This window comes from Besnoitia besnoiti, chromosome II (assembly GCF_002563875.1).
Source record: "Besnoitia besnoiti strain Bb-Ger1 chromosome II, whole genome shotgun sequence".
NCBI lineage: Eukaryota > Apicomplexa > Conoidasida > Eucoccidiorida > Sarcocystidae > Besnoitia > Besnoitia besnoiti.
The window spans coordinates 2,066,389-2,089,852 of NC_042357.1; the positions used below are offsets into that span (position 1 = coordinate 2,066,389).

Below are 23,464 nucleotides of genomic sequence, written 5' to 3' on the forward strand. Positions count from 1 at the left end.
CAGTTCTGCGAGTAAACACCTTGCGTGTCCTAGTAGGCACACACCTACGAAACGCTACTGGCCAGCAGCAACGTGTACAAAAGACCTGCGTGGACACCTCGTACGAATTAACTCTCCGGATGTTATTGTTCAAAAATGCAGTGTCTTTCAGATATCCTCAACTGCTTCCTGACAACACTCATTTTGTTGAAAACGACTCTCAGGAGATTTTGCGCACGTGGCAACTCGTGACCTTGGATGACGTTTCAGGCTGCCGGTAGATGACACCTTCCTTCCCGCTACGTCAGAGTATTACGTGGTATGCATTCGAAATGAAAAGTGTCTCTGCACTGCTACGAAGAAAAACACATCAAACTATCACACCGCCTCAACGTGCGAGACGAAGCAAGGTAATTAGTTCGTAGTGCAAGGTCCCCAGATCCAGATGCAGCTCGATTTTACGCATGCATCGCGTTTGAGACGTCAGCAAGAAAAGAGTTTCCTAACCATATATGCCCAAGAGAGGAAAGCATAGATGTGCACCATCGGTCACTGTGGCAACTAATTGCCACTTCTGTATGGACAAAACGCTGCGGAGCTTCCTACCACTACACCACAACTCGTGTCTGTGCTTCCGACCTCGTCTCCGGGTCCTCCTCACCAACATACGTCAAGTATCGCGGAGAAGCATCGGCATTTGTACAATGTGACTGCGCGCTGATGAACGTCAGACGCATTGAAGAAATGCCCGGTTGAGTTTTGGCTGTGTGACTTCCTATGAAACTGCACAGAATCACCGTATGTGCTGGACGGCCTCAATTTTATGCCCTGCCTCCCGAGCATGGTAGCGTGGTTGTCTTGTGCACTTTCCTGGCCACGACTGACCACAGGGAGGACGAGGACCTGGATAACCCAGTTCTTTTCCCATGTTAGTTTCAGCGCGCGTTTGAATCTGGCTAAATGGTGTCCATGTCTGTGGTCTTCCAGTGGCGTTTTGTACATCGTGGAATTGAGATGCGCATACAGCGTGCTACGTTGCTGCAGTGCCCATCTCAGTTTTCCCCTCTGGTGCGAGCCCATGGCCTGATCACCACTTGCCTCTTCTGTGTTATGTTTGTCCTGGCGTGCTCCTTGCTTTCCTTCCTCGGTGAAGGCAGTGTAGCTCCCACGTTTTGAACAGGTCAAAACTTGCATTTGACCGCGAGGCTCCGTTCTTTATCTCGGACCCACGAGACTGTGATTTCGAGGAGGTGTCATTTTAAGAGATGACTTCAAAGATGCAGGGCGCTGACGTGCTTGTTGGAAGGAGCTAGCTTTTTCCGGATTTTTTTCGCCGGCTAGAGGCGCCGTGCTGGAGGAAGGACGTGTGTTGGATTTCTGTGTCAACCTTTTGCTCCTTGGGCTGCTCTGCGCCACTTTGCGAGCGCTCAGAGGCACATGCCTCATTTTCCAAGTTTGAAGGAAGAAAGGAGGATGGACTTTCGATGCACAATGGACACCAGCGTAGCGTCGCACGCCGCGTCGGAGCCCACTCGCCCCTGGCCACGGGCTTCGAGGGCGAGTGCGGTCGCCGGCTCCTCCGCAGAGGACCGAGACTCCACACTGCGCTCGGGCGGGGGAAAAATCGCTGGCAGGCCGTCTAATCAAATGGGGTCTTTGTCTTACGCCTTTGCGTCGCATCTCGTGGCGTCCAGCGTCGTGGACTTACGCGCTTTCCCCCTGGCGGCTCCAAGCGCCCGCGCCCTCCCGCTGGCTCCCTCCTCGGCTCCTCTCGTTGAGCCGTCGCTACTGGCTCGTCTGCCTCTCGTCGGCCGGTTCCTTGGAACGGGTGAAGAGACGGCTGCAACGCGTGGGGGCAGCGGCTCAGAGGGAAGCTCCGCGCGGGCTAGCAGCTCGACGTCGTCGCCTCCGTTCTCGCCGCTCTGCTGCCCGGGTCTCTCGTCTCTGCTTCCAAATGCACACGTCTGCCGATGGAGCAACCGGCTGTATCTGACCGCCTGGCGGGATGCGACGGTGTACGGCTACGTGCTCCCCATGCCGCAGTCCTGCTTCCTGGGCGACAGGCGCGCGGAGGGGGGGGGTCCGGCACCGCGTGCGACGAGCTTCTACTATGCGCACACGCAGCCCGTGGGCTTGGCCAGGCTTCTGCCTGAGCACAACCTCCTTCTCGTGGCTGGCTCGCAGGACGAGAAAGAGCTCGACTCTTCTTCGGCGGACGTTTTCCTGCTGCAGTACGAGGCCGCCCTCGAGGGTCCTGCCGGGTCGCAGCGCACAGCTGGTCAAGAGACAGGCGACGCCGCCGGCGCGCTCTTTCCGTTGTGCGCTCCGCCCTTTCGACGATTTGAAGTGTACCCGAGTCCGCAGTCGTCTGGCGGCTCGCAGGGGTCCTCAGAACCCGCTCCCCTGCGCATCCGACGCGCCTTCAGCCTCGCTGTGCCCCTGCATGGCGTCTCGTTAGCTGCGAGCTACGACGCAGGCCTGCTGCTCTTTTCGGCCGACAGCCGCAAGAAGAAAGGCTCCGTAATTTTCCTTCCTGAGGAGGCGCTCGAGGACCTTGCAACCGACGCTGACGCACGCGGAGCCCACCAGGAGCCAGACCTCTCGCCGCCGGCGGCGTCTGAGCCCTTGACGCCATCCCCTGGCAGCGGAAGTGGAGCCAAAGAGACAGAAGTCACAGCTGGGCGATTGGGATTGGGCGACTCCAGAGCCCCTTCTTTAAAAATAGAGAAGGTGCCGTTTTCGTTCTGCTCCAGTGACCACTTTCCCACCCTCCCTTCGGCCCCCACCGCGTACGCCCTCGATCGGAAGTCGCATTGCTTCTTCGTCGGCGGCTTCGATGCTGAGGAGGGACGCGCGTGGCTCGCTGTGGCGAACTGTTACCACCTGCGCCCCGAGCTCGATGAAGAGGACTACAAGGACCCCGAGAAGCTGCGCCTTCGGCAGCGGCTCCTGGAGCAGCGAGCCAGGGAGGAGGCGGCGAAGCGCGAGGGCGACGACGAAGGAAGGACGCCGGCAGAGGAGCCGGATCTCCGCCCTTTTGTTATTCTCCTCCCTCTCCTATCTTGTCTGCGGTACGCCGCCAAAGTCGCGGCCAGTATCGAGCGAAACGCTGCGGAGGAGAATGTCGCCCAGACGGTGCGCTGCGGAGACACGGCAGAGAAGAATGAGGACGGGAACAACGGGGAACGCGGAGAAGCAGAGGAGCCTTCATCTTCTCCTCGAGCAGCCGCGGCAAGAGGCAGCGAGCAGTTGCCCTCCCTACACGAGCAGTGGGGCGCTCAGTTCTACCGACCCGTTTCCATCGCGGAAGTTCGCTCGCTCGTGGCTCTGGACGTGGAGCAGGCCCTCTCTGAAAGCCCTCTTGGCGAAGGCGAGGAGGCTGAGACGCTCGTTCTGTCGCACACCTCTCAGTCCGCGCGAGGATTCTCTCGCGCGCGTATCTCGACTTCCGCAGCTCCTGCGGGCGACGGTCCGCCTCACGCGCCGCAGAAGTCTTCGGCGGCGGAGCGTCAGTCTCTGGAGAAGGCGAGGAAGAAGCTCGAGCAAGATGAACAAGTCGAGGTTGTGCACATCGCTGTAAGTCCCAGTGGGCGGCGCCTGGCGGTGACTTTCTCGACGCGCGAAGTTTTGATTTTGAGCAGACAGGACGGCGCTACGGCGGCCGCGGAGGACGCGACGCACGGTCCGCAGGGCCAGGCGGGCGGCACGAAGAAAGAGAAGGACTGCTGCAGCCCACATTCCACGTCCTTCGCTTGCAAGACATCCACTGTCTCGTACACAGTGCAGCCGGACAAAGCCTCGGCGGCGGCTCCGTCTGCGGCGGCGCCCTACGTGCCGTGGCTCTTCCTGCCCGCTCCGTTCGTGAGCCACCTGAGAATTGCGGGCAGCCTCGGTCGGCGCAGCCTTCGCTTCGGGTCCGCGGCGCCCGCCCCCGCCGACGCACTGGGAGAGGCGAGCCATGCGTTGGCCTCCGGCCGAGAAGCTTTTCGCCTCGTCTCCTCGCTTCAGCAGTACCCCGAGTACGAGGGCCTGAACGGCCTGCTGGGCTGCGCCTTCACGGCGGATGGCCATGCAGCCGGGGGGTTGGGGGCGGACGGCGTGGATCGCCGCGGAGAAGAAGAGGACGTTCTCCTGCTCGCGCTGGGGGTGCGAGCCTCTCTCGATCGCCTCCGAGGACTAGCCGGCTACGAAGTCTCGCGTGAGGCCGCGCCCCAGGCGCGCTCTCCCTCGCCGCCGTCTGCTGGCAAAGCTGCGGACTGCGGAGATTTGCCTGCTGGATCAAGCGAGAGGAGCGACGCCGCACGCCCTGGCAGCTCGCTCGACTCCGCAGAGCCTCCCCAGCGGCCGCCGGCGAGCCACCCCCGCCACGACTCCGCCGCAGGTCTCCTCAGCGACGAGCTGCGGCCGACGCCGTCCATGTCAGTTGATGTGTGTGCCCTGCGTCTGAGCGACTGGGTCGCGGGGACCAGGGTCGTCTCCGGATCGCGCGCCGCGGCGGCAGCGGCTGAGCCGGCTGCGCACGCAAGCTTCCGTCGACGACAGAGGCCAGTCGCCTCGCTCCTGCCAAACGCTTCGCCGCAGGTCGCGGGAGACGTGCAGCGCTGGTTGTGTCCGTGCAGCCGCGACGCTGAGGCACTCGGCGTCGCGCTCCTGCCCCCCTGCTGCTGGAGGCGGGAGGAGGAAGAAGAATCTGGAGAGCGACAGGTCGGCTCCCGACGAGGCGCCGGCGCCGGAGAGGCGAATGCGTTGACCATAGTCATCACGCTCGAGTCGACTTCCGTTCCTCACGCAGCGGGTCAGAGAGAGAAGGCAGGCTTGGAAAAGAACTCAGGCGCCGCTGGCGAAGCAGGCGGCTCCGCCTCAGCTGCTCCCGTTCTGCGCGTGTGGGCTGTGGACACGCTGAGCGTCGACAAGCTGACCGCCCTCTACCGAAGCCGCTCGCGCTTCGCAGAGGCTGAGCGCGTATGCGCGAACGCCCTCGAGAATCTCCTCGCGAGCCGGCGCGAGGGAGACACTAGGCGCTCTCTCGACTTCGCAGCAGACGAGAACGAGCGGACGACGACGGGCGGGATGCACGCAACGGGGCGGTGCGGCGGCGCTGCGCGCGGAAGGCAGCTCCAGCATGGATCGCCTCAGCACGGATCGCCTCAGGAAGGAGCGATGGAGGACGAAGAGCGCAGGCAACGAGAGGCGGAGATTGAGCGGTATCGGTGCCTCTTGGAAGAGATCCGAGAAGAGCGGTGGACGCACCGGGGCCGCCTCCCCGGTGCCGCAGAAGAAGACTTCGAGGTAGGAGGACAGAAGCGAGGAAAGAGGAACGGGGGAAGAATAAAACTCAACCTTAGACACGACGCGAGAACTGCAAGAAGCAGACTGCAAGACTGAACGACCGGTGGACTGGGAAGTACGGCTCGTTAGAAACGCTCATGAGCACTAGCACGCCCCCCCATCCAGCTGACACACCAACAGATACAAATATATAAATATAGGCATATTTGCATATATATAATTATGTATTTCCTTTTTGCGTATGCGCCTATGGATGGGCTCGAGACGTGCTGGATCAGGCACATTCACGCTAGATATCTTTACACGGATGCGTGGATAGCTCATCCGGCAGGGACAGGCTCTCTGAAGTGCTCTGGTCTGATGCTGGAGATGCGGAAGAGGAGGCCGACGTGTAGGACGCAGCCTAGCTCCAGGTTTTCTCTCTGTTAACTTCGCTCAGCGCATTCAAGAGCAGCCTCCTGTCAGGCTGTCCGCAGCTATTTCAAATTGACAGCAGCGCTGAAGTGGCCGCCGGCCTTGAGTTCTGGCGAGAAACGACACCGCAAGGCAGAAGGGGGAGGGTTGCTGTGAGGAAAGTGCAGACGGCTTCTATCGTATTTCTCTTCCGTCCCCGTGTCACTACAGTCTTCTCGCCTTCTTGCTAGGCCGAAAAGAGATCGACGCAGCGGACAGTGGCAAGCGAGAGGCTGGCAAGGGAACCATGCTTCGCATCTCGCTGGCGCCTTCTCCGCAGCCTGCTGTATGGGGAGAAGCGAGGGAGGTAGTGGCAGGGAGGCCCTTCCCTCGGCTCTCCAGAGTTTCCTGCCTCTGTGTTTTGCGTCTCTCTTGCATGCCGCCGTGCGTCTTCCTCCTCGATCTCTCTCCTCTCCCCCCCTTCTGTCTCTGCGGCGGTATCGCTGTAGCGCGAGACTCAGAGAGCCGGGCGGCCACTTCAGAGAGGAGCTGAGATTAGGATGGCAAGTGAGAAGTTGCGAATGTCTGCACTTACCACATCCTACAAGAGTTCCGGGAGTTTAAGGCTGTGACCTCAGCAGCGGGGCTTGGGGGTCTGGAGTTCCGCTTAGATAGGGCCTTGTAATTCTCGAGAGCCACGATAGCGAGTTTTTGGCTTATTGCCCCCTGTGGGGACAGCGTTAAACTTTCAAACTCAGCTGCTGCCGATAAGAGGCGCGGACGCCCGTAGGCCGAGTGTTTAAAACGCGTTGGAAGTTTAACGAAAAACGGACACGTGGCCGTTGTCTGGCAAGAAACAAGAGAATCGGTCATTTTGGCCGAGCGCAAAAGGAATCAGAAATATACGTCAAACAGAAAACAACGAAGAAGGGGAAATACACTTATTGGATGTCGTGAAGGGCTGAGTGCGCCCGTTCTTCGGCACAGATGCGGCTGCGTGCTTTTTCTCTGTGAATATCTGCAGGTGGGTTCGTGCTGTAGACTCCTTTCTCTCGTTTGTCATCCCTGCGTAGAACGGCGCAGGCCTTCTCTCATGCCTGCTCTGATGCCTGTCGCCTGCCCTCGCGCAAGCCCGCCACTGCGTGACTCGCTCGCGACCGCGAGGGCCTGCTTCGAACGCGGAACGAAGCCTCAAGGGACAGTGTTTCTCCACGGAGGGGCGAAGGAGACGGAAGAGAGCACGGGGCTGTTCTTCCCTCTGTCTTGTCTTCAGCGTTCTATGCCTGCGCGCGGCGTCTGTGTCTGCTTCTTCAGGTTTTCTTCTCGCTGCAGCCTCGGCATCGCTCGTGGCTGGTATCAGAGGCGCTGGCCTACGACCCTTTCCAGACTTCTCTCACTTGGTCGTCTCCATGCCTGTGGAAGGCCGGTGCGGCTTGGACGGGCGCTCGCGTGCTTTCCTGGGAAGCAGAGGAAGGAGAGGGCCGTGTGAACGAAACAGACAACACAGGCCGGAGAGGAGGGGCGGAAGAGGCAGAAGAAGAAAGAGAAGGCGCATGCGTGCAGCTGTGGGCGCAAGGGCTCGAGCGCCTGGAGAGACTTCTTGTCTTCCTTCTTCGCGACACAGCGAAAGAAAGCCGAAGGGGGGCAGCGAGCCGCGAGGCGGCGCCTGCATCTGCGCGGAATGTCTCCTCTGTCGGGGAGGCCGCCGCGACGGAAGGCACAGGAGAGGCTGAGAAGGCCCGCCGCGCGAACGCGGATGGGAATCAAGTGGAGGAAGCGAGGGAGAAGGAGCAAGAAGAGGTACGCCCGCCGACCTGAGGCAACCTCCGACGACTCAGAGGGAGCTTCTGGCTGCGTGACGCTGGTTTTTGAAGGGCGTCTCGCGGTTTGTAGGCGCCGGCGGCGCTGGTTAGAGTTGCGCCGTTAGCATTTCGTTCGCAGCGGCGGATGCGCGAGTTTCTAACCATTTGCCGCTGTCTGTCCTTTCAGCGACGAGAGGCCCTCCATGGTTGCGAGTCGTCAATTTCATTGCAGCGGCGAGACCTCTTCGCGTCGATGTTTTTTCTGTGTGGTGCCATTCGCAGCTTCGAGAGCGGCTACAGCGCTGTCGTCTTCTTCAGCTCTTCTGCAACTCTGCCCCTGCGGCCGGTCTTTCCTCTGCGTCTGCTTCGTCTTCCGGTCTCTCTCCGGATGTCTCCGCCGCTGAGGCGCTTCGCCCGCCTCTCCTTCTCTCGACTCCTCTTCAGCCGTTCGGCTTCGGTTCGCGCAACTCGTTACCGTGTCACGAGATGGAACTGCCTTCTCTGAATGTCATGTCTTCCTCGCTTCCACGCGCCGCGTCGGCATGCGTGGGGTCGTCTTCGCCTCCGCCTGCCGCCTCCTCGTCCTCTCTCCTGGCAAGCGCGGGAGGCGCTCTGCCTCCTTCGCGGCTCCTGTGTCTGTCTCTCTCGCTGTCGTCTCTTCTCTCCTCGGACTCTGAAAATCTCCCTGCGTCTTTCTCGTCGTCTGTCGGGACGCACCCGAACACGTTTCTTTTCAAACTCTGCTGCCTCTGCAGCGCGAACTGTCGTTTGGACTGCATCGTGGCGATGATGCAGCAGGGACACCTGTCTCCTTCCGAAGGCTTATCTTCTTCTCCGGGCGCGCTACCCAGTGCGGGGCTCCCAGGGTGGGAGCGAATCCTTTCTTCGCTGCCTGAGGTACTCCATCCTGTTCACTACGCGCATCTTCTCCCTGTCCTTCTTCCTCCCGCTTGCCCAGCGCCGTCTGCTCGCGCCGCTCTCTCGGCATGCATGCGGGAGGCGCAGTCTGCTTCTCTGTCTTCGCGCCTCTCGCACGATGCCGCTGTCTCCTCTCTCTCCTCGCTCTGTAGTTCTCCTGTCCCCTCTCTCCCTGCGAGCTCTTCTTCTCTCTCTGGCGCGTGCGCGCCTGCCGCTGCCTCGCAGGCTGACGGCCTGGCGCACTCGTTTCTGCTGATGGAGTCCGATCCGCTTCGGTTCTTCGCTTGGGCCATCCGCCGCCTGTTTTGCATTCTGAAACGCACTGAGCTGGTGCGCTCGGTCGCGCTTCCTCTGCTCCACGCGATTCTCTCGCTCGCAGTCAAGCAGCGCCTACCCCACAGCCTCAGAAAGGCGAACAGACGGAGCAGGAAGCAGGCGCTGGAGCGCGCGTCTGCAGTCGCGCGCCGCCTGCGCGACGCCGCGGACAGACAGCAGCAGGGGGGACTGGAAGGAGATGCAGGTCGGCTCGGAGTCGCCACCGATGCGCCCGCGGGGGAAGGAGGAGGACGCGAGGCGAATCCGCGCCCGCGAGACACTGCGCGCGAAGGCGGGGGCGGTCGAGAGGCAGCGCAGAGCGAAGCGGCGGGGAAAGCGAGCGAAGTGACCGCAGAGCAGCGAGCCTCTGCACTCGCCGCAGCGGTCCTAGCCATTGGCGTGTCCCCGGCCTCGCTGCCCTCAGAGAGAGGAAAGTCTCTCTTCCCGCCTTCAGGCACCCAGCGCGCGAAGAACGGAATGCGGCAAGCGGGGTCGCTCTCTGCTTTGTCGCCGCGTGCGGCTGAGGAGGCAGGGCGCGTTCGTTCGCCAGAGAGTCCCCCTCCGCCCCGCTCGCCTGAGGCAGGCTGGCGGCTCTCGCCGGGCGTGGAAGGCCGACCGCGGGTGCGTTCGGACGACGAGACTCTGCCAGGGCCTAAACTCAGTGGGAGCTCGACAGTCGTCTTCTCTGACTCCCTCTCGAGTGAGAAGGGACAGGGGAAGGCACGCGACAAAGAAGACGTCTATTCTCCGCTGCGTGACCTCCTCCCGCTCACCGGAGGATCCAGCGAAGCACCCAACTGGCGCGCTTTCAGCAAGCCCCCTGGACCCCCGTCGCCCGCGCTGCTCGCTGCAGGTGGCGACGCGCTGCGGGCGCTCTACGCCCTGCACGTGGCGCTGACGCAGTTCCTGTTTCTCGAGGAGGAAGAAGCTGAGCGAGACGCCGAGGCGGGGAGACCAAGGAAAAGGCTGGACGATGCGCGAGACTGCAGAGGCGCGACGGGGCGAAACGCGGGTTCGCTCTCGGAGGGCGGAGAAGGAGAGGTGAGGGAGGGCGCCGTTCATCAGACGATGCACGCGCAGGAGGACTTTTGTGCGCCGACCGCGCAGAGACGCGCTCTCGACTTCTTCGCGTTCCTGCGCCTGCCTCTCCACGCTCGACTCGCGCGCCTCGCCGGCGTCTCGCGCTGGTGGGAGGACGGCGCGGATGTCGAGGAGGCGCGGACAGTGGAGCGAGGACGTGAGGGAGAGGGCGCCCGAACGCAGGAAGATCAAGAGACAGAAGAAGCCGCGCGAGTTGTTGCGAGACTGAGGAAGGGCGTGGTGCTGCCTCAACAAGCGTTTGACGAGATCTTTGGGGGCGACGGCGACGGGGCGAGTCGAGGGAGAACGGCGGCAGAGGGGCTCTCGAGTTGCCCTCCCCGTGACGCTCTGTTTGGCTGGCAGCTCCATCTGGCATGCCCCTTTGGAGGCGCGGGAAGAGGACGGCAGTCTCGTCGCAGGGATGCCGAGGTCGTTCAGGCGCAAGGCTCTCGGGCGCCTTCGTCGTCTCCCCCGCTGACTCGTTTGTTGGCTCCCTCGTCCTCCTCCTTCGCGGACTTCCTCTCCTGTCTGGAAACCTTCTGTTCGGCTCCCGCCCCTCAGCAAGTCGCCGATTTCTGCCTCGAAGTTCTGCCCTGGTCGCCCTCTTCTTCGACGCCCGCGGCGTCGCTTTCTTCTTCGTCGCAGGTGGAGGAGGAGGAGCGAGGCGTGGAGACAGCGCGACGCATGGTCCGCCGCAGTCTCGCGACTGTCGCCGAAGTCGTCAAGGCCAGCTCCCCCCTCGTGGCGTCCTCCTCGCGGCTGCTTCGCCGTCGCTCCGACGTGGGAGAAATCGCTCTGTGCGCGGTCTATCACCGCGCGAGTCTCCTGCCTGCCTCGTCCCTATTTCTGCTCGTGGATCGGCTGTACGACGCCCTCCCCCAAACCTTCGAGGAAGACAACGAAGGCGACGTCTCTCTCGCATTCTCAAAGAGCGAGCAGGGAGGGAGGGAAAAGGAGCGCGCGAACCCCGACGCGGTGCGCGATCCGCAGAGCCAGGGGGAGGACAAGGTGGCGGAGAGAGAGAAGGAGAGGAGGCAGCGACGCCTTCTGGAGCGACGAAAACGCCTCCGAGTTCTCGCTGGAGGTGCGGACATGTTGGAGCAGCACCTGGACGTCGTCGAGTTCCTCAACCGCCACCTCGCCCCTCCTGGCGCCTCTTCTCAACTCCCTCCTTCCGCGCTTCGCGCTCTCCCCAGCACGACTTTTCAGCAGCTGAAGGCGGCCTGCCTTTCCCCTGGCTCCGCGCGCCTGCTCCTTACTTCTCTTCTCCACGCCCTCTGCCGCGCCTCTTCCGGCGCGCCGATCGCCGGAGAGGGCGACGGCAAGAAGGCTGCGGCGATCGACCTCAGGAGGGCGACACGCGGAGAAGGGGCTGAATCCTCCGTCGGCACTCCGATTCAGCGCGGAGGCGGCTCGTCTCCACTGCCTGCGCGGGTCACCACTTGCTCGGAGTTCCTCGACTGTGCGGCCTACATCCAGCGACGCGCCTGCGCCGCTCTCTCTCCAGATGAGTTCTACGAAATCCTCCTGGCCACGTGCGCCACAGAAGTCGTTCCATGCTTCGCGCGTGCCTCCGTCCCTTCCTCCTCGCCGTCCTCGTCTTCTTCCTGCCTTGGCTTCTCCTCGCTGCTGCACCATCTGCGGCTGCTCGCTGCGCCCGGCGCCGACGCGGGACAGCCGGGGGCCTCTGGCGCCTCAGGCGGGCGGGCGCTGCTCGCGACTCTCCTTGACCGGTGGAGAGAAGTGTCGCTTCTCGCTGGCGACGACGCGCAGTGCGGTGCTTTCTTTCTGCGGGCGGGGGCCTGTCTGCTGGCATGCGCCAGAGACCTGACTAACAACGCTGCAAGCTTCTCCGACCCTGCACTGGAGGCAGCTCGAGACCTGCTGCTCATCTGCGCGGAGCTGGAGAAAACAGACGCTGTGGGGGGATGCCTGTCACCCTCCTCTTCTGGCGCCGACAGACGGCGCGGCGCCGCAAAGAAGGGCAACGTCGAGGCCGCTCGGCTGCCCTTCAGGCGCCAAGCCGCTGCGCTTTCTCGGCAGGTTCGCGACGAGCTTCGGTTCCTCGCCTTCATCAAAGCGTTTCATCTCCTCTTAACCTCGCCGACAGTCTCCGCACCGCCCCAGCCAGCCCGCGCGGCGGAGTCGTCCTCAAACGTGAAGAGACGCTTCGGCGCGGAGGAACTCGAAGCTGTCGCCTCCGCTGCAGGCTCGTCCGCGAAAGCTGTCATGGTCGGCGCAGCGCGCGGTGGCAGTGCGCTGGCGCTCGGCGCCCTCGAGGTCTCCGGCGTCGCGGCCTCTTCCACGCTGCGCCTCCTTCGCGGCGCGTCTGCGGCCGCGACCGATCCAGCAGAGGCGGCGCAGCCCGCGCACAGAGAGGATACTGGAGCCCCTACGAACGAACGCGAGAGGGGAGCGGGCGAGGAGGCGATGCGCGCCTCGAAAGGAGAGCAGCAGCGCGAGCCCATGTCGCAGCAGGCGCCTCGTGTGGCTCATCGAGAGGGTGCGGGCGGAAGCAGGCTTTCAGGAGCCGCTCCCTCCGCCTCCGTCGCGTACTCGCTGGCGTCGTCTTCGTGGCCTTCCACGCCGCTTCACGTGCGCCTGGCGGCTGCCCAGCCCGGGGGCCTTGCGCGCCTGCTGCGGGCAATTCTCCGCACCTTCCCCGAGGCTGCCGACGAAGAGGCGCTTCTCGAAGAGCTCGTCTCTCTGCTGGGCGAGCGCGGAAGAGCGGGCGACGGCGGGCGACGAGATGGCGCAGGAGAGGAGGCGCCTCTCGCGAACAGAGAAGAGAATTGGGAGGGCAGGTGGAGGGTCAGCGAAGCGCGCGCATGGGCCTTCTTTGTGAGAGGACTCCTCAGTGACGCGCTGGGGACTCTCGCTGCGCTCCTTGTGCGTCAGCAAGCTCCGCTAACAGTTTGCCGGTCAGGCGACGCCGCGGGCTGGAAGCGAGCGCTGAGAGAGAACTCCGACGGAGAGACAGAGGAGGCAAGAAGCGAGCCGCAACGCAGCCAAGAGCGTGGGCGCGGCAGGAGGGGGAGAAGGAGGAGACTCGGACCAGGAGCTGTCGCATGCATGCGCCGCATTCTGGCTGAGGCCGATCCTTCTCTCGCAGTTCTCACGCTCCAGCTCGCGAAGCCGCGTCCTCTCCCGGCTTCGGCCCTCGCCCCTGAGAGCGTCGCAGAGCGTGCGCCTTCCTCAGCGCGGTTGCCGCTCACCTTCGCGACGGAGAAGTCTCCACCTTCGTCCTTTCTCTGTTTGTCTCCGAACGTGCGAGGGGCTCTCCTCGCTCTTGCAGTTCGTCGCGCGGACGCTCGCCACCTTCCCCTCCTCCTCAGCGCGTTCGCGGCAGTCCAGCACGGGCACTACGAGCTGCAGGCTGCTCTGTTCTTTTCCTTCACAAGCAAAGGAGAAAGAGCGCAGCGCGCCGGAGCCTTCTCGCCGAACGATGCGGCAGCGGAGAACGCACCTTGCGGCGCCTCGGAGCGACGAGAAGCCGCGCACGCAGGGGCTCCCGCCGAGTTGGCCGCGACGTCCTGCGACAGTGCGCTGAGACGCGAGGAGACAGGACCTGAGGCGGCGCGGCCGCATCTGCTGCACGGGGACGCCCAGTTTCAAACCGCCTCTAGTCCTGGGCGAGCCTCCTCCTCGTCTTCATCTTCGCGAGAGACAGTTGCGGCGGACACGAGAAGGCGTGAGGATGCCTGGTTTCCCGCGAAAAGCGCCGACTGGTTCGCGTCCTCTGATGCACTCTCCTCTCGCTTGCGCCCTCCTGATTCGCGGCGAGCAACGAAGGGCGGGGAGGGGACTGAGGCGCGAGACGAGGCAGGCGCCCTCGCTCCGCCAGGCGGCGCCTCGAGTTTTTGGCTGCATGCATCGAAGATGGACGGGGGCGGGGCGTCGAGGGGACGCGAGGCTCGCGACCCCAGCGCGTGGAGTGGAGAGAAGGAGAGGCTCCTTGGGGGCAGCAGAGTGCCTGGGACGGGCGTGAAGGGCTGCGAGAGATGGGCGTCAGCCTCTCCCTCTTGCTCTCCCCCTGTGTTGACGACCTCCCTTTTTCTTCGCGCGCGCGCCGCCCTCGGCCTCTCCTCTGTCTCCCCCGCCGCCGCGGCTTCCGGCTGTGCGGCCTCGAAGCCTGAGCGTTGCGCAGCGGAGAGCGGGCGGCCTTCCCGCGTCGCCGAGCCCGCCGCGTCCCCTGGGGCCATCAGGCCGCCGCCTGTCGCGCCTGCGGCGTTTGTTTTCTCCGCGATAGGCGTGGCGGAGGGCGTTGTGAACTTTGCAGCCTCGCGGGCGCGACAGGAATACGACAAGCGCCTCGGTGCCTTCGCGGGGGTGCCGTTTCCTTTCGGCGCAGACAGGGGGGACGCGAAAAACGAAGACATGCAGCGAGGAGCGGAGGCTCCAACTGGAGGCGGCGGCGCACAGAACGCAATTGATCACGAGGCCGAGTCGCGGACGGACTGTTCGTTCTGCAGCTCGAGAGAATGGAACGAGGAAGCTGCAGAGGAGGAAGCGACAGCCGCACGCGGCTCTCTCGCGGCGCCTGCGTCCTCTGCGCCGGCGCCCACCGCGAGCAGCGAGCTAATGGGACTGCCGGCAGACGCCCTCCGCACAGTGAAGCCTCCTTCCTCGTGGCAGGCAGAAAGCACTCTTAAGAGCCAGGGCGAAGGAGCTGCAGCGCATCGAGCTCGCGGCGGCGTCCACGCCAAAGGCGAGTGGGTGCGAGACGCTGAGGAGGAGGCGGAGAAGTGGCGGTCGCTAGGGCGGGACAGCCTGGCCGCTGAGCCATACGTCCTGTCGGCGATTATGACGTCGGGGCGGCTGGAGCCCCTCTCCGCACGGCCTAGCCTCCTCTTTTGGTCCCCTGTGGTATCCGCGAAGGCACTGCCTTCTCCCGCAGAGGACGCCTCGTTGCCAGCGCCCGCCTCCTCCGCGCCCGCGTCCTCCTCGTCCGCCGCGTCGTGGTCCGCCCCGTCCAGCGGGTCTCTCCTGCTGTCTCTTTCCGAGACGACCAGCTGGGATCTGCCTCTTCTCTTTTTCGTCTTCTCGCTGCTCCAGGGCGAGGCCGGGCGCTGTCGATCGCGAAAACTCCTCGCGCGGGCGGAGGAGGCGCAGCAGACGAGAGACGCGGGAGAGCGAGGAGGCTCCCCTCGTCTGCAGTCCGACTTTGAAGAGGGTCATGTACACGCGAGCTTCCAGCCGTGTCTGCGGCTCTTGCTTCAGGCTGACGTCGAGGCGGCCTTCCTCGTCGCCGCGCTTCTCTCTCTGTTTCCCTCGCCTCGTCCCGCGCCCGCGTCTAGCGGGCCTTCTCGAGCGTCGCGGTTTCCGCCTCCTGGCCGGCTGCTCGGGGCGGGGGAGGAGGCCGTCGAATGCGATGGACTCTGGGTGCAAGGCGACGCCTGTGTTCATCGCTCAGTCTTCCCCCAGTGCGCGTTGCAGCTTCTGCATCATTTCCTTTCGTCTGCACCAGACTCGCGAGCCCCAGAGGATGACGAGAAGGCCGCGCAGACCTCCTGCGCGTCCTCTCTTCGGCCGTCTTCTTCGCTCTCCCGCGCGGCGGCGTCTGCTGCGGAGTCCTCGTCTCGCATGCTGCAGGCGAGAGCCGCGCGCTTCTGCCCGCAGCCGCAGGTCTGGAGCGGATCGCCCTACGTAGCGCGGCCAGCGGTCGCGACAGACGCGCTGCTGCAGCTTCTCCTCCGGTGGCTGATTCTCTCTCAGCTTTCTTCTTCGCTGGACTCTGTTTCCTCTCCTTCTCCGCCACGTCGTCCTCCCTCCGCGTCGCTGCCTTCGCCTGATGCACGAGGAGACAAGGCGCGGAGCGAACGAGTGGAAAGCGCTCTTCGTGCCCCGCCTCGGCCTTCCTCGGTGCTGCACTCGCTTTTCCTCGCCCGGGAGTTTTTGCAGGCCTCCAACGTCGTCCTCGAGCTCCTCTCTCAGCTGCGCGACGGAGGCGCGAGCGAGAAGAGCGCCGGCCGCGCAAGACTCTCGGCGTCTCTCTGCGACGCCTCGATCGCGCCGTCCGTGGACTCCACAGCGGGGGGAGAGGACGCCGGCGAGGCGAGGTTGCATTCGCTTCTGTCTTCACTCGCGTGCGACGGCGCATTCCGCCGCCAGCTGCTGCTGGGGATCACGCAGGCCTTCCCGCAGCACATCGACGCGGCGACTGCGGTCCTCCGTGCGGCGAACGCCCTCCAGATTCCCCTCGTCGATTTGCCGCGCCAGCTTCCGGCGGGGCTTTCTTCTTCTCCCTCTCTGTCGCTGTGCCGACTCCTCTTTGAGGGCAGCTGGGCGGAAGGCGAAGCCGCATCCAAAACAAATTCCCCGCCCCTGGGGTCGGGCGCCTCGCCAGAGCTCAGCGGCGCTGAGGAGACGAGGGACGAGGGGGAGATCGAGGAGAGGGAGAGGGAGGGCACCGCGACCACGACCTGCGAGCCGTGCGAGGCGGTCAGACTGGCAGAACTCGCCTGGAGAGAATCTGCCGCGTGGAGAAACGCAGCAGCGGCCGCTACGTCGGGAGACGCCGCCGCGGCGAACTTCTCAGTGGTTTTCCCACAACCGCAGGCTGGGACATCTGCGCAGCAGGCGCTGCTTCCCTCCGTCTCTCCTGCGTGCCCGCTTCTTCAGCATGACGGGGAAGGCCCCGGAGAGCTCCTTCCTGCCTCCTCTCTCTCTGCTAGTCCTGCTTCCTCGATATGTGCCGCTGCATTTGTCTGTCCCGCGGTGGCGCCTGGCGCGCAGGCGAGTGGCCTGAGGAGTGCAGGTCCTCAGAGCAGAGCGTCGACGCATGCGAAGAAGTTGGCGGGGTGGCGGCAAGCCGAAGGGCGAGAAGAGAGCAGGGAGGCGTTTCTCATGCGTCTCGCGACGTTCGAGGCTCTCTTTCTCGCCCCCGACCAGCCCCTCCCGGCGTTTGTCGCCGAGCTCCACGCCCAGCTGCCTCTTCTTCTCCTGCAGCCCTCGCAGAGCTCGCGGCGGCGGGCGGCGACGCCTGAGGTCCGGGCAGCCAACGCGCGAGGGAGAGAAGACGACGTAGAGGGCGAAGGCGACAGACGAGGCGGCGTGTGTGTCACAGGCAAGTGGATTGTTCGCCTGCTCAGAGTGTTCGCGAAAGCCATGGAGCACCTGCGTCGAGAGGGCAAGCTTGGGCGGGAGACTGGCGCGCGCGTCCACGCGGTGAAGACGCTTCTCGATGCCGAAGAGGAGCAAGGCATGGACGCAGAGGAGGAAGAAGAAAGAAAAGATGAGGAGAGGCAAGCACTTCAGCTCGCGAACCAGCTTCAGACGGCAAACGCATCGCCTACTGGAGAAGGAGATTCAGCATCTTCTTCGCTTGCTTCCTCATGGTCTCCTCAGCCTTCTTGCGACGCGCGGCTCCTCCACGGAGTCGCAGAGAAGACGCTGTTTCTTAGGACTCTCTTCACGTCTGCTGCGCAGGCGGCCGGCCTTTCGCCTGCAGATTTCCTCGCGGAGGTCCTTCGTGGGAGGGCGAGCGAGGCGCGGGGAGACGAAGAAAGGGAAGGGGAGGAGGAAGCGGAGAGACTCGAGGGCGCAGATGCGTGGCGAGGTCCACGTCAGAAAGAAGGCTTGAAGGGGCGACAAGAGCGAGCGGTGCGGATTATTCAAGAGACAGGTTTGGGAGACAGTCGCGTGGAGAAGGCGCTCTCTGTTCTGCTTTCTCTTCTTCCCCTGGTAGACATCACCGGGCTCTTTCTTCTTCCGCCCACCTCGGCTGCCCCCGGCAGCGGGCATTCCGAGGTTGCCATTGCGATGCACTCCTCAAAAAACGAAAGAAACACAACAACAGAAGAAGGGGAACGCGCAAAGGCGCAGATCGCCGGCGGCGGTGCGCAGGAGGAAGAGAACCGAGAAGACGATCCTTTTCTGCGCGGCCTCGTGAAAGCTGTCTGGGTAGCGACTGCGTCTCCGTGTCAAAGCTCGCTCCTTCGCGAGCGAAGTCTCGCGCTACTTGCTCTGCTGCAGCAGGGGCCGTCTGTTTTCTCTCGTCGCTGCCCTCCGTCATCTGTCGCCGAAGTCCTCCTGCTTCGGCATCTGCAAGCGCGAGGCTTTGCGGTCGCCGCACCACTCTTCGCTGCATCCGCGTTTCGAGACAAGAATGAGGAAGAAGAGAGCGACAGCCTTGGAAGAAGCGTGGCTACGAATGACAGCGAGCAAACACAAGATGATCTGACTTCTCTTCTCCTCGCATTCATTCCTCTCTCGCGGTGGGAGGCAGCGTTGGGGAAGCTACGGGTCTGCGGCGGCCCCGGGGCTTCAGAGCAGGAAGGGAAAGCGGGAGACAGTCGGCTGAAGGCCTTGCGGAAACAAGGCACTCTTCTGATACTCGTTCGCCAGATGCGTCAAACACTGGAGAGACGGCGAGGGAAGAGCTCGGCGAGCCGCCGCAGAGACGCACAGATCGGGGACCAGGAGAACCTCGACCCCAGAACGCACGGAGGCTTGGAGGACAAGAGAGGAGAAGGCAGGGAAGATGAGGGATGCGTCGAGCCGGGGGCAGGACAGGATGAAGAGACGGCTTTGCGTCTCCTGCGGAAGCTGCGGTTTCAAGAGGCTTGGCTCCTGCTCGGTATTTCGTGGGATTACTGCCTTTCCCGTTCCGCCACAGCTTCGCTCGTTTCTTCCTCCCTTCTTTTTCCTGCTTTTTCTTCGCCGTCTTCAGAAGCAGAAGACTGCGGCGCGTCTCCGCATTTTGGGCCTGCCTCGCTTCCTCCTTCCCCTCGTTCGTCGCCTGCGCCTGCCTGCACATCGTATGTGCTTCCCCCTTGCCTTTCCTCTTCGTCTTCTCCCTTTTCTCTGTCACGCGTTTCCTTCTCTTCTCCGCCCGCGACGCTGGAAGGTCAGCGGGAGTGTCTGTCGGCCGCTTGCGTGAACGTGCTGCTGTATTGCGAGGCCTCAAAGTTTTCGTGTTTCTCCTCGGCTTTCTGGCGTGCGCTCTTCTCGCCGGCGCTAGCCCCCTTCGTCAGCGAAGCGAGCCCAAAGGCGATGGCGGAGGCAGCCATCGAAGGCGACTCCCAACGCGGGCCAGAAAGGCCAGCGGGCACGCAGAGCCTCACAGCGGACGCCCCAGGCAGCGGACGCTGGGGCGAGGAGCAAGGTGGAGAAGAGACAGGACACTTTTCCAGTGCGAGAGCGGACAGCGAAGAAGGCGCAGAGACGCAGACGCCCGCCGGGAAGACCGTGGGAGAGTTCGTGGCGGCGGGTCTCGTTCCGTGGCTTCAGAAGCTGTACGAGAGGCTGTGCGCGGGAGAGCAAAGCCGCGGCGCCGCCGCCTCAGGAGACGCAGGTCGTGGAGGCAAAGTCTTTCTCTCTGAAGCCGCGATGATCTTGCTGGCGCACACAGGCCACCATTTGCAGCTGCTCCTGGAGAGACTCGAGGAGGCGCCCGGCAGCGCAGGCATGAAAGAGTCCCTCTTTTCTGCGCTTGCTCAAGCTGTCAGCGAGTGGATCGTCGAAGTGTATCGGAGTCTGGAGCATGCAAGTCTCGCGTCGGCTTCGGTGCGCGATCGAAAGAAGGACGTGGAGACTCACGTTTTCTGCCTCGTCCTCTGCGACTCTCTGTTGCAGCACCGGCATGCGCCGGACTCTCGGGGCTGCTCCCACGTGGCTCTCTCTCCGCCGTCACGCCCCTCTCCTTGCTCGCCTTCTCAGGTCGCCTTCGCGCGCCTGGAGCTGCTTCTCCTTTGGCTGGCAATGCAGTCTGTGGACGCTGTGCTGCCTCGCGTGCCGCAGCTCGACGATCAAGCCGCGGGAGAAGAAAACGCGTCGAGTGAAGAGAGGGAGACCTCAGGCTCTCTATTCTTCGCCGCGCACCCTGGCTCTCGAACTGGCAGGCTGGCGTCTCTGTCGCTGCGCGCCTCTTCTTCGCGGGCTCGCGCCTTCGCATCTGTTTCCGCGGCTCTCGCCATTCTCGAGGGAGACTCTGCCGCTCAGCAGACCAAGCGGAACACAACGCCTCACCACGGGTTGTCTCCAGCTGAGGAAGAAGAAAGAGAAAACCGAGACGAGAAAGAGGCGCGAGCGCGAGCGGCCAAGTCAAGTTTCAAAGCACGCAGGTGCGGCGGGCGAGCGTTACTTGGAGCGTGGTTTTCTGCGCTGCGTTCGCAGCAGGTGGCAGCTGAACTTCACGACAGCGAGGGCGCAGAAAACCTGCATCCAGGGCTTGAGTCTGCGAGGTTCTCCGCGTTCGCGAGCGCGCACAGCGAGGACACCGCGCACGTACAGGAGGAGGCGAGAGGGAAAGAGAGACGCGGCTCTCTGCGGCTACGCGAAAGGCTGCTCGGTCTCGCTCTTCTCCTGGCGGCCGAGAGCGGGGGCGCCAGATGTGCTGGTTTGACAGAAGGAAACGTGGAACAGGAAGAGCCTGAGGAAAGTTCTGGAGATCTTGAAGGGCGAGACGATGCCGAGGCGGAGGGAGGGATGCAGATGTGGGTGCCGGAGGCTTTCGCTGCGCGTGAAGACGGCGAGAGGAACACTGGCGCTGAGCGAGCGAACGCCGGTAGCCTCAGCAGCGACGAGCGAAGGTCGGAAGAAGCGGAGCTGACGCGTTCAGAGCGACAATGCGAGGCCGCGCAGTCTGCAGGCATGTCTTCCTCGCTGCTATGGGAAGGCCTCATCGACAGCGCATCGACGGAGGAAGAAGCTATCCTGATCGCACTCTTCGCCACCGGAAACAAGGGCTCGAAAGTAAGCAACTGCCGGGGGGGACAGGGTCGTGCTTTTTTTTTTAGAATTCTATTTTCCTATTTAGGGACTGTCTGTTTCGCCGTGGAGTCGCTGCAGAGGTTTACCGACAGACTTCCTCTTTAAGATCGGTGCGTGGAGGGCAGATAGAGATTCCAACACAACGCCCCATCGAAAGGCAGAGAAAGATCTGGACTGGGGAAGCTATTATGACGCGCAATGACGAAGAGAGAGCAAGCAAAGAACCCCGACAGAGTTCTTTTGGTCGTCTGTATCTCATGAGTCACGTTATCTTCAGTATGACAGGAGCTGTCATGCCTGTGTTTACTCGATTTGAGCTGCGAGCGAGCGAAAGAGGAGGTGGGCGCCACACAAGTCGACAGCCGCGCACGCGAGGAGAAGATGTTTTGCCTTGACTCCACGTTTGTGGGCTTATGGTGTTCATCTCGTTTTCTCTGCAGGCATTCGCACGTGGAGCAGGAAGTCCCTTTTCGTCTTCGCCTGCACTTCGCCTCTTGAATCCGTCCAGCGGCGAGCGAGACAGAACCCTTGCGTGGCTCAGTTCATTCGCGCTCTCAGTGGCTCCTTCCCCACCCCTCTGCGCTGACGGCACAGAGAGATGCCTGCCTAATTCAAGCTCGTCGCGTCCGCTTTCTTCAGCCGCGCAGTGTGCGGCTGCGTGGCTACTGAGCTGGGCGCAGAGCCGCGCCCGAGGGAGAGGAGACGCGCATGCAGCCCTCGATGCGCCGAGCGCCAGCATCGCTCACGCAGCGTCTGCACCGGGATCTTTCGGGCGCGGCGGACGCTCTTTCGTGCTGAACTCCCTCCTTGAGAGAAGCCACGCGCTCCTGCTCACGGCTCTCATCGCGCTCTCCGGCTCCTGCTCGCCGTCTCCTTCTGGCTCGCCTGCCTCTTCTGCGTGGCTCTCCTCGGCCTTCGCCTCCGTAGTCGTCGCGACGCTCACCGATCGCCGCTGGCTGGACGCGCTGGAAGAGGAGACCGAAGGCGAGGACATGGCGGCAGGGCCTGCTGCGGGGTTGCGGAGGGCGCTTCCCGATCTCCTCGTGCCGCGGAAGCCCGCATCAGGAAAAGATGAGAAGGCAGGGCTAGTTGGGAAGCCCGACCTCTGCGCCAGCGTCGCCGGGCGTGGCGGTTCCGTCGCGCAGTCGCTGCGGCGGGCGCCTCGTGACCTTCCTCATCAACGCGTCGGCAGTCACGCCTCCTGGCGCGCCTCGCTTGACGAGGGAGCTCCTTGCGCGTCGTCTCCTCACGCTTCGAATCTCTGCGCGTCTTTTGGTGCTCTCCCTGCCTTCCAGCGGCGCCCTGCCGCAGCGCGCACGCGCGCGGTGACCGCCGCGGTCAACCGCTGGTACGCCTCTCTCTCTGCAGAGTTGGGGGGCGGTGGAGAAGCAGAGGCGAGAGCGCCGGAAGAGGAGTGGGAGAGGAGAGACCGGGGAGAGCGCGAGGAGCTCCTTCTCGCAGTCCTTTGGCATGTCCTGCGCTGGTTCGCCCTCCTTCGGCCTCAGTTGCTCGCCTCGGCGCTGCTCCAGCAGAGATCCCTCAGTGCCGCACCGCGCTCAGGAAGAGACGATCTGCCCGCGAGTGCATCTCAGAGCGTAGAAACGGCGCAAGGAGGAAGCGGAAAAGCGGAGGGGACGAGAGAAATGGCCAGCGAAACAGACCAAGAATCTGTGTGGCGTCTCACCGCCTTGCAAACAGCCGTCGAACAGGTGAGAAGCGTCACAGAACAGCTTGGAGAGACCCCAGTGATCTCGCATTTCGTTTTCGCAGTTTTTTCGCCCGCGAATTTTGTGCGACCGCAAACCGACTCGCTGCTTGAGGATCGGCCGTGCTGCTGGACAAGGGACTATTCCCCGGAACTGGCCTCGCAGCCGCGCCCTGCATGCGACGCGCGGTGCCCTGTTCATTTCCAGCCATCACTTGGTTCTGTCATGTCGCTCTGTCTTTGTTTGCGGGCACATGCGGCTCTTCAGTATCACTTCGCGCTCGCTGCCGCGCCGTTCGCGCGGCCTCGCCAGCCTGTCATGCGGCGGCAGTCTCTGACGCGCTCTCGAGCCGAAGAGGAAGAACGGGAGGATGCGGAAGGCGGGGGGGGCGAGAGCGGCGCAGGCGACTTCTGGGCGCTGGAGACGACGCAGGGCGTTCAGCAGGCTCGCGCGGGGTGGCGCTGCCTCTTCCCGGCGACCGCGTGGATTCTGTGGCGGCTGGCCTGTGAATGTGAAGATGCCGCGTGCGAGTTTGAGGCAGGCTGGCGCGGTCTGCAGCAAGAAGAAAGAGGCCGCGACTGGCCGCAGCGGGCGGCGCATCTCTCTGCTGCGTTTTCGGCGGCGTCTGAGTCGCACGGTCCTTTCTCCCCAGCCTGCACTCCGCCCTCCGCGCTGTCTTGTGTGGCGCGGTCTGCTTGCCCTTCTGCGGATGCGCGAGGCGCAGTCACGGGGCTGTATGGGAGTGTCAGCCTCTTCATGAGCGACTCCTGCCCAGTCCTGCTGGCGGCGGATGCGCGCCGGAGGGAAGACGAGAGGGCAGGTGCGCGTGTTGCTTTCCTCCAGAGAAGAGGTGGAGCCGCCCACGCACACCAAGAAGGCGAAGAGGCCAGCGTGTGGAGGCACGTGACAGAACGTCTCGGCGAGGCAGTTCAGAAGTAAGAAGCCGCGCCGCGCGCGAGAGAAAGAGAGAGGGCAGCTGTAGGCCGCTTGGATCGTCAGTCTCGCATGCAGCGCGTTTGCCTTGTTCGAAGGTCGCACGCAGGGCAATCGCATGCGAGGCTCGGTGTGACGAGAAGAGTTCTCTTGGGCTTTTCATGACCATCATGTTAGTGCATTAACACAGGAGTTAAGATGATACCTCTTGTGGATATAGAACCCAGTGAGCACCATGGATCAATATAGCAAAGATAATCAGGTAATCTAGTATTTTTTTTTGCGTAACGTTGAAACGTAGGATATGCATAAGGGTGAAGGTTAATATGACGCCAC

At 63.3% G+C, this 23,464-nt stretch overlaps 1 protein-coding gene across 1 annotated transcript; it reads left to right on the plus strand.

Moving 5' to 3' along the window:
* Positions 1-1,470: 1,470 nt before the first annotated feature.
* BESB_036470 (uncharacterized protein) lies at positions 1,471-23,134 on the plus strand (the record flags this gene model as incomplete). Its single annotated transcript, XM_029362233.1, has 5 exons — positions 1,471-5,268; positions 6,976-7,461; positions 7,746-20,471; positions 20,930-22,198; positions 22,463-23,134. 5 exons carry the CDS (start codon positions 1,471-1,473, stop codon positions 23,132-23,134), a joined length of 18,951 nt encoding a protein of 6,316 aa, XP_029221198.1.
* Positions 23,135-23,464: the final 330 nt, after the last annotated feature.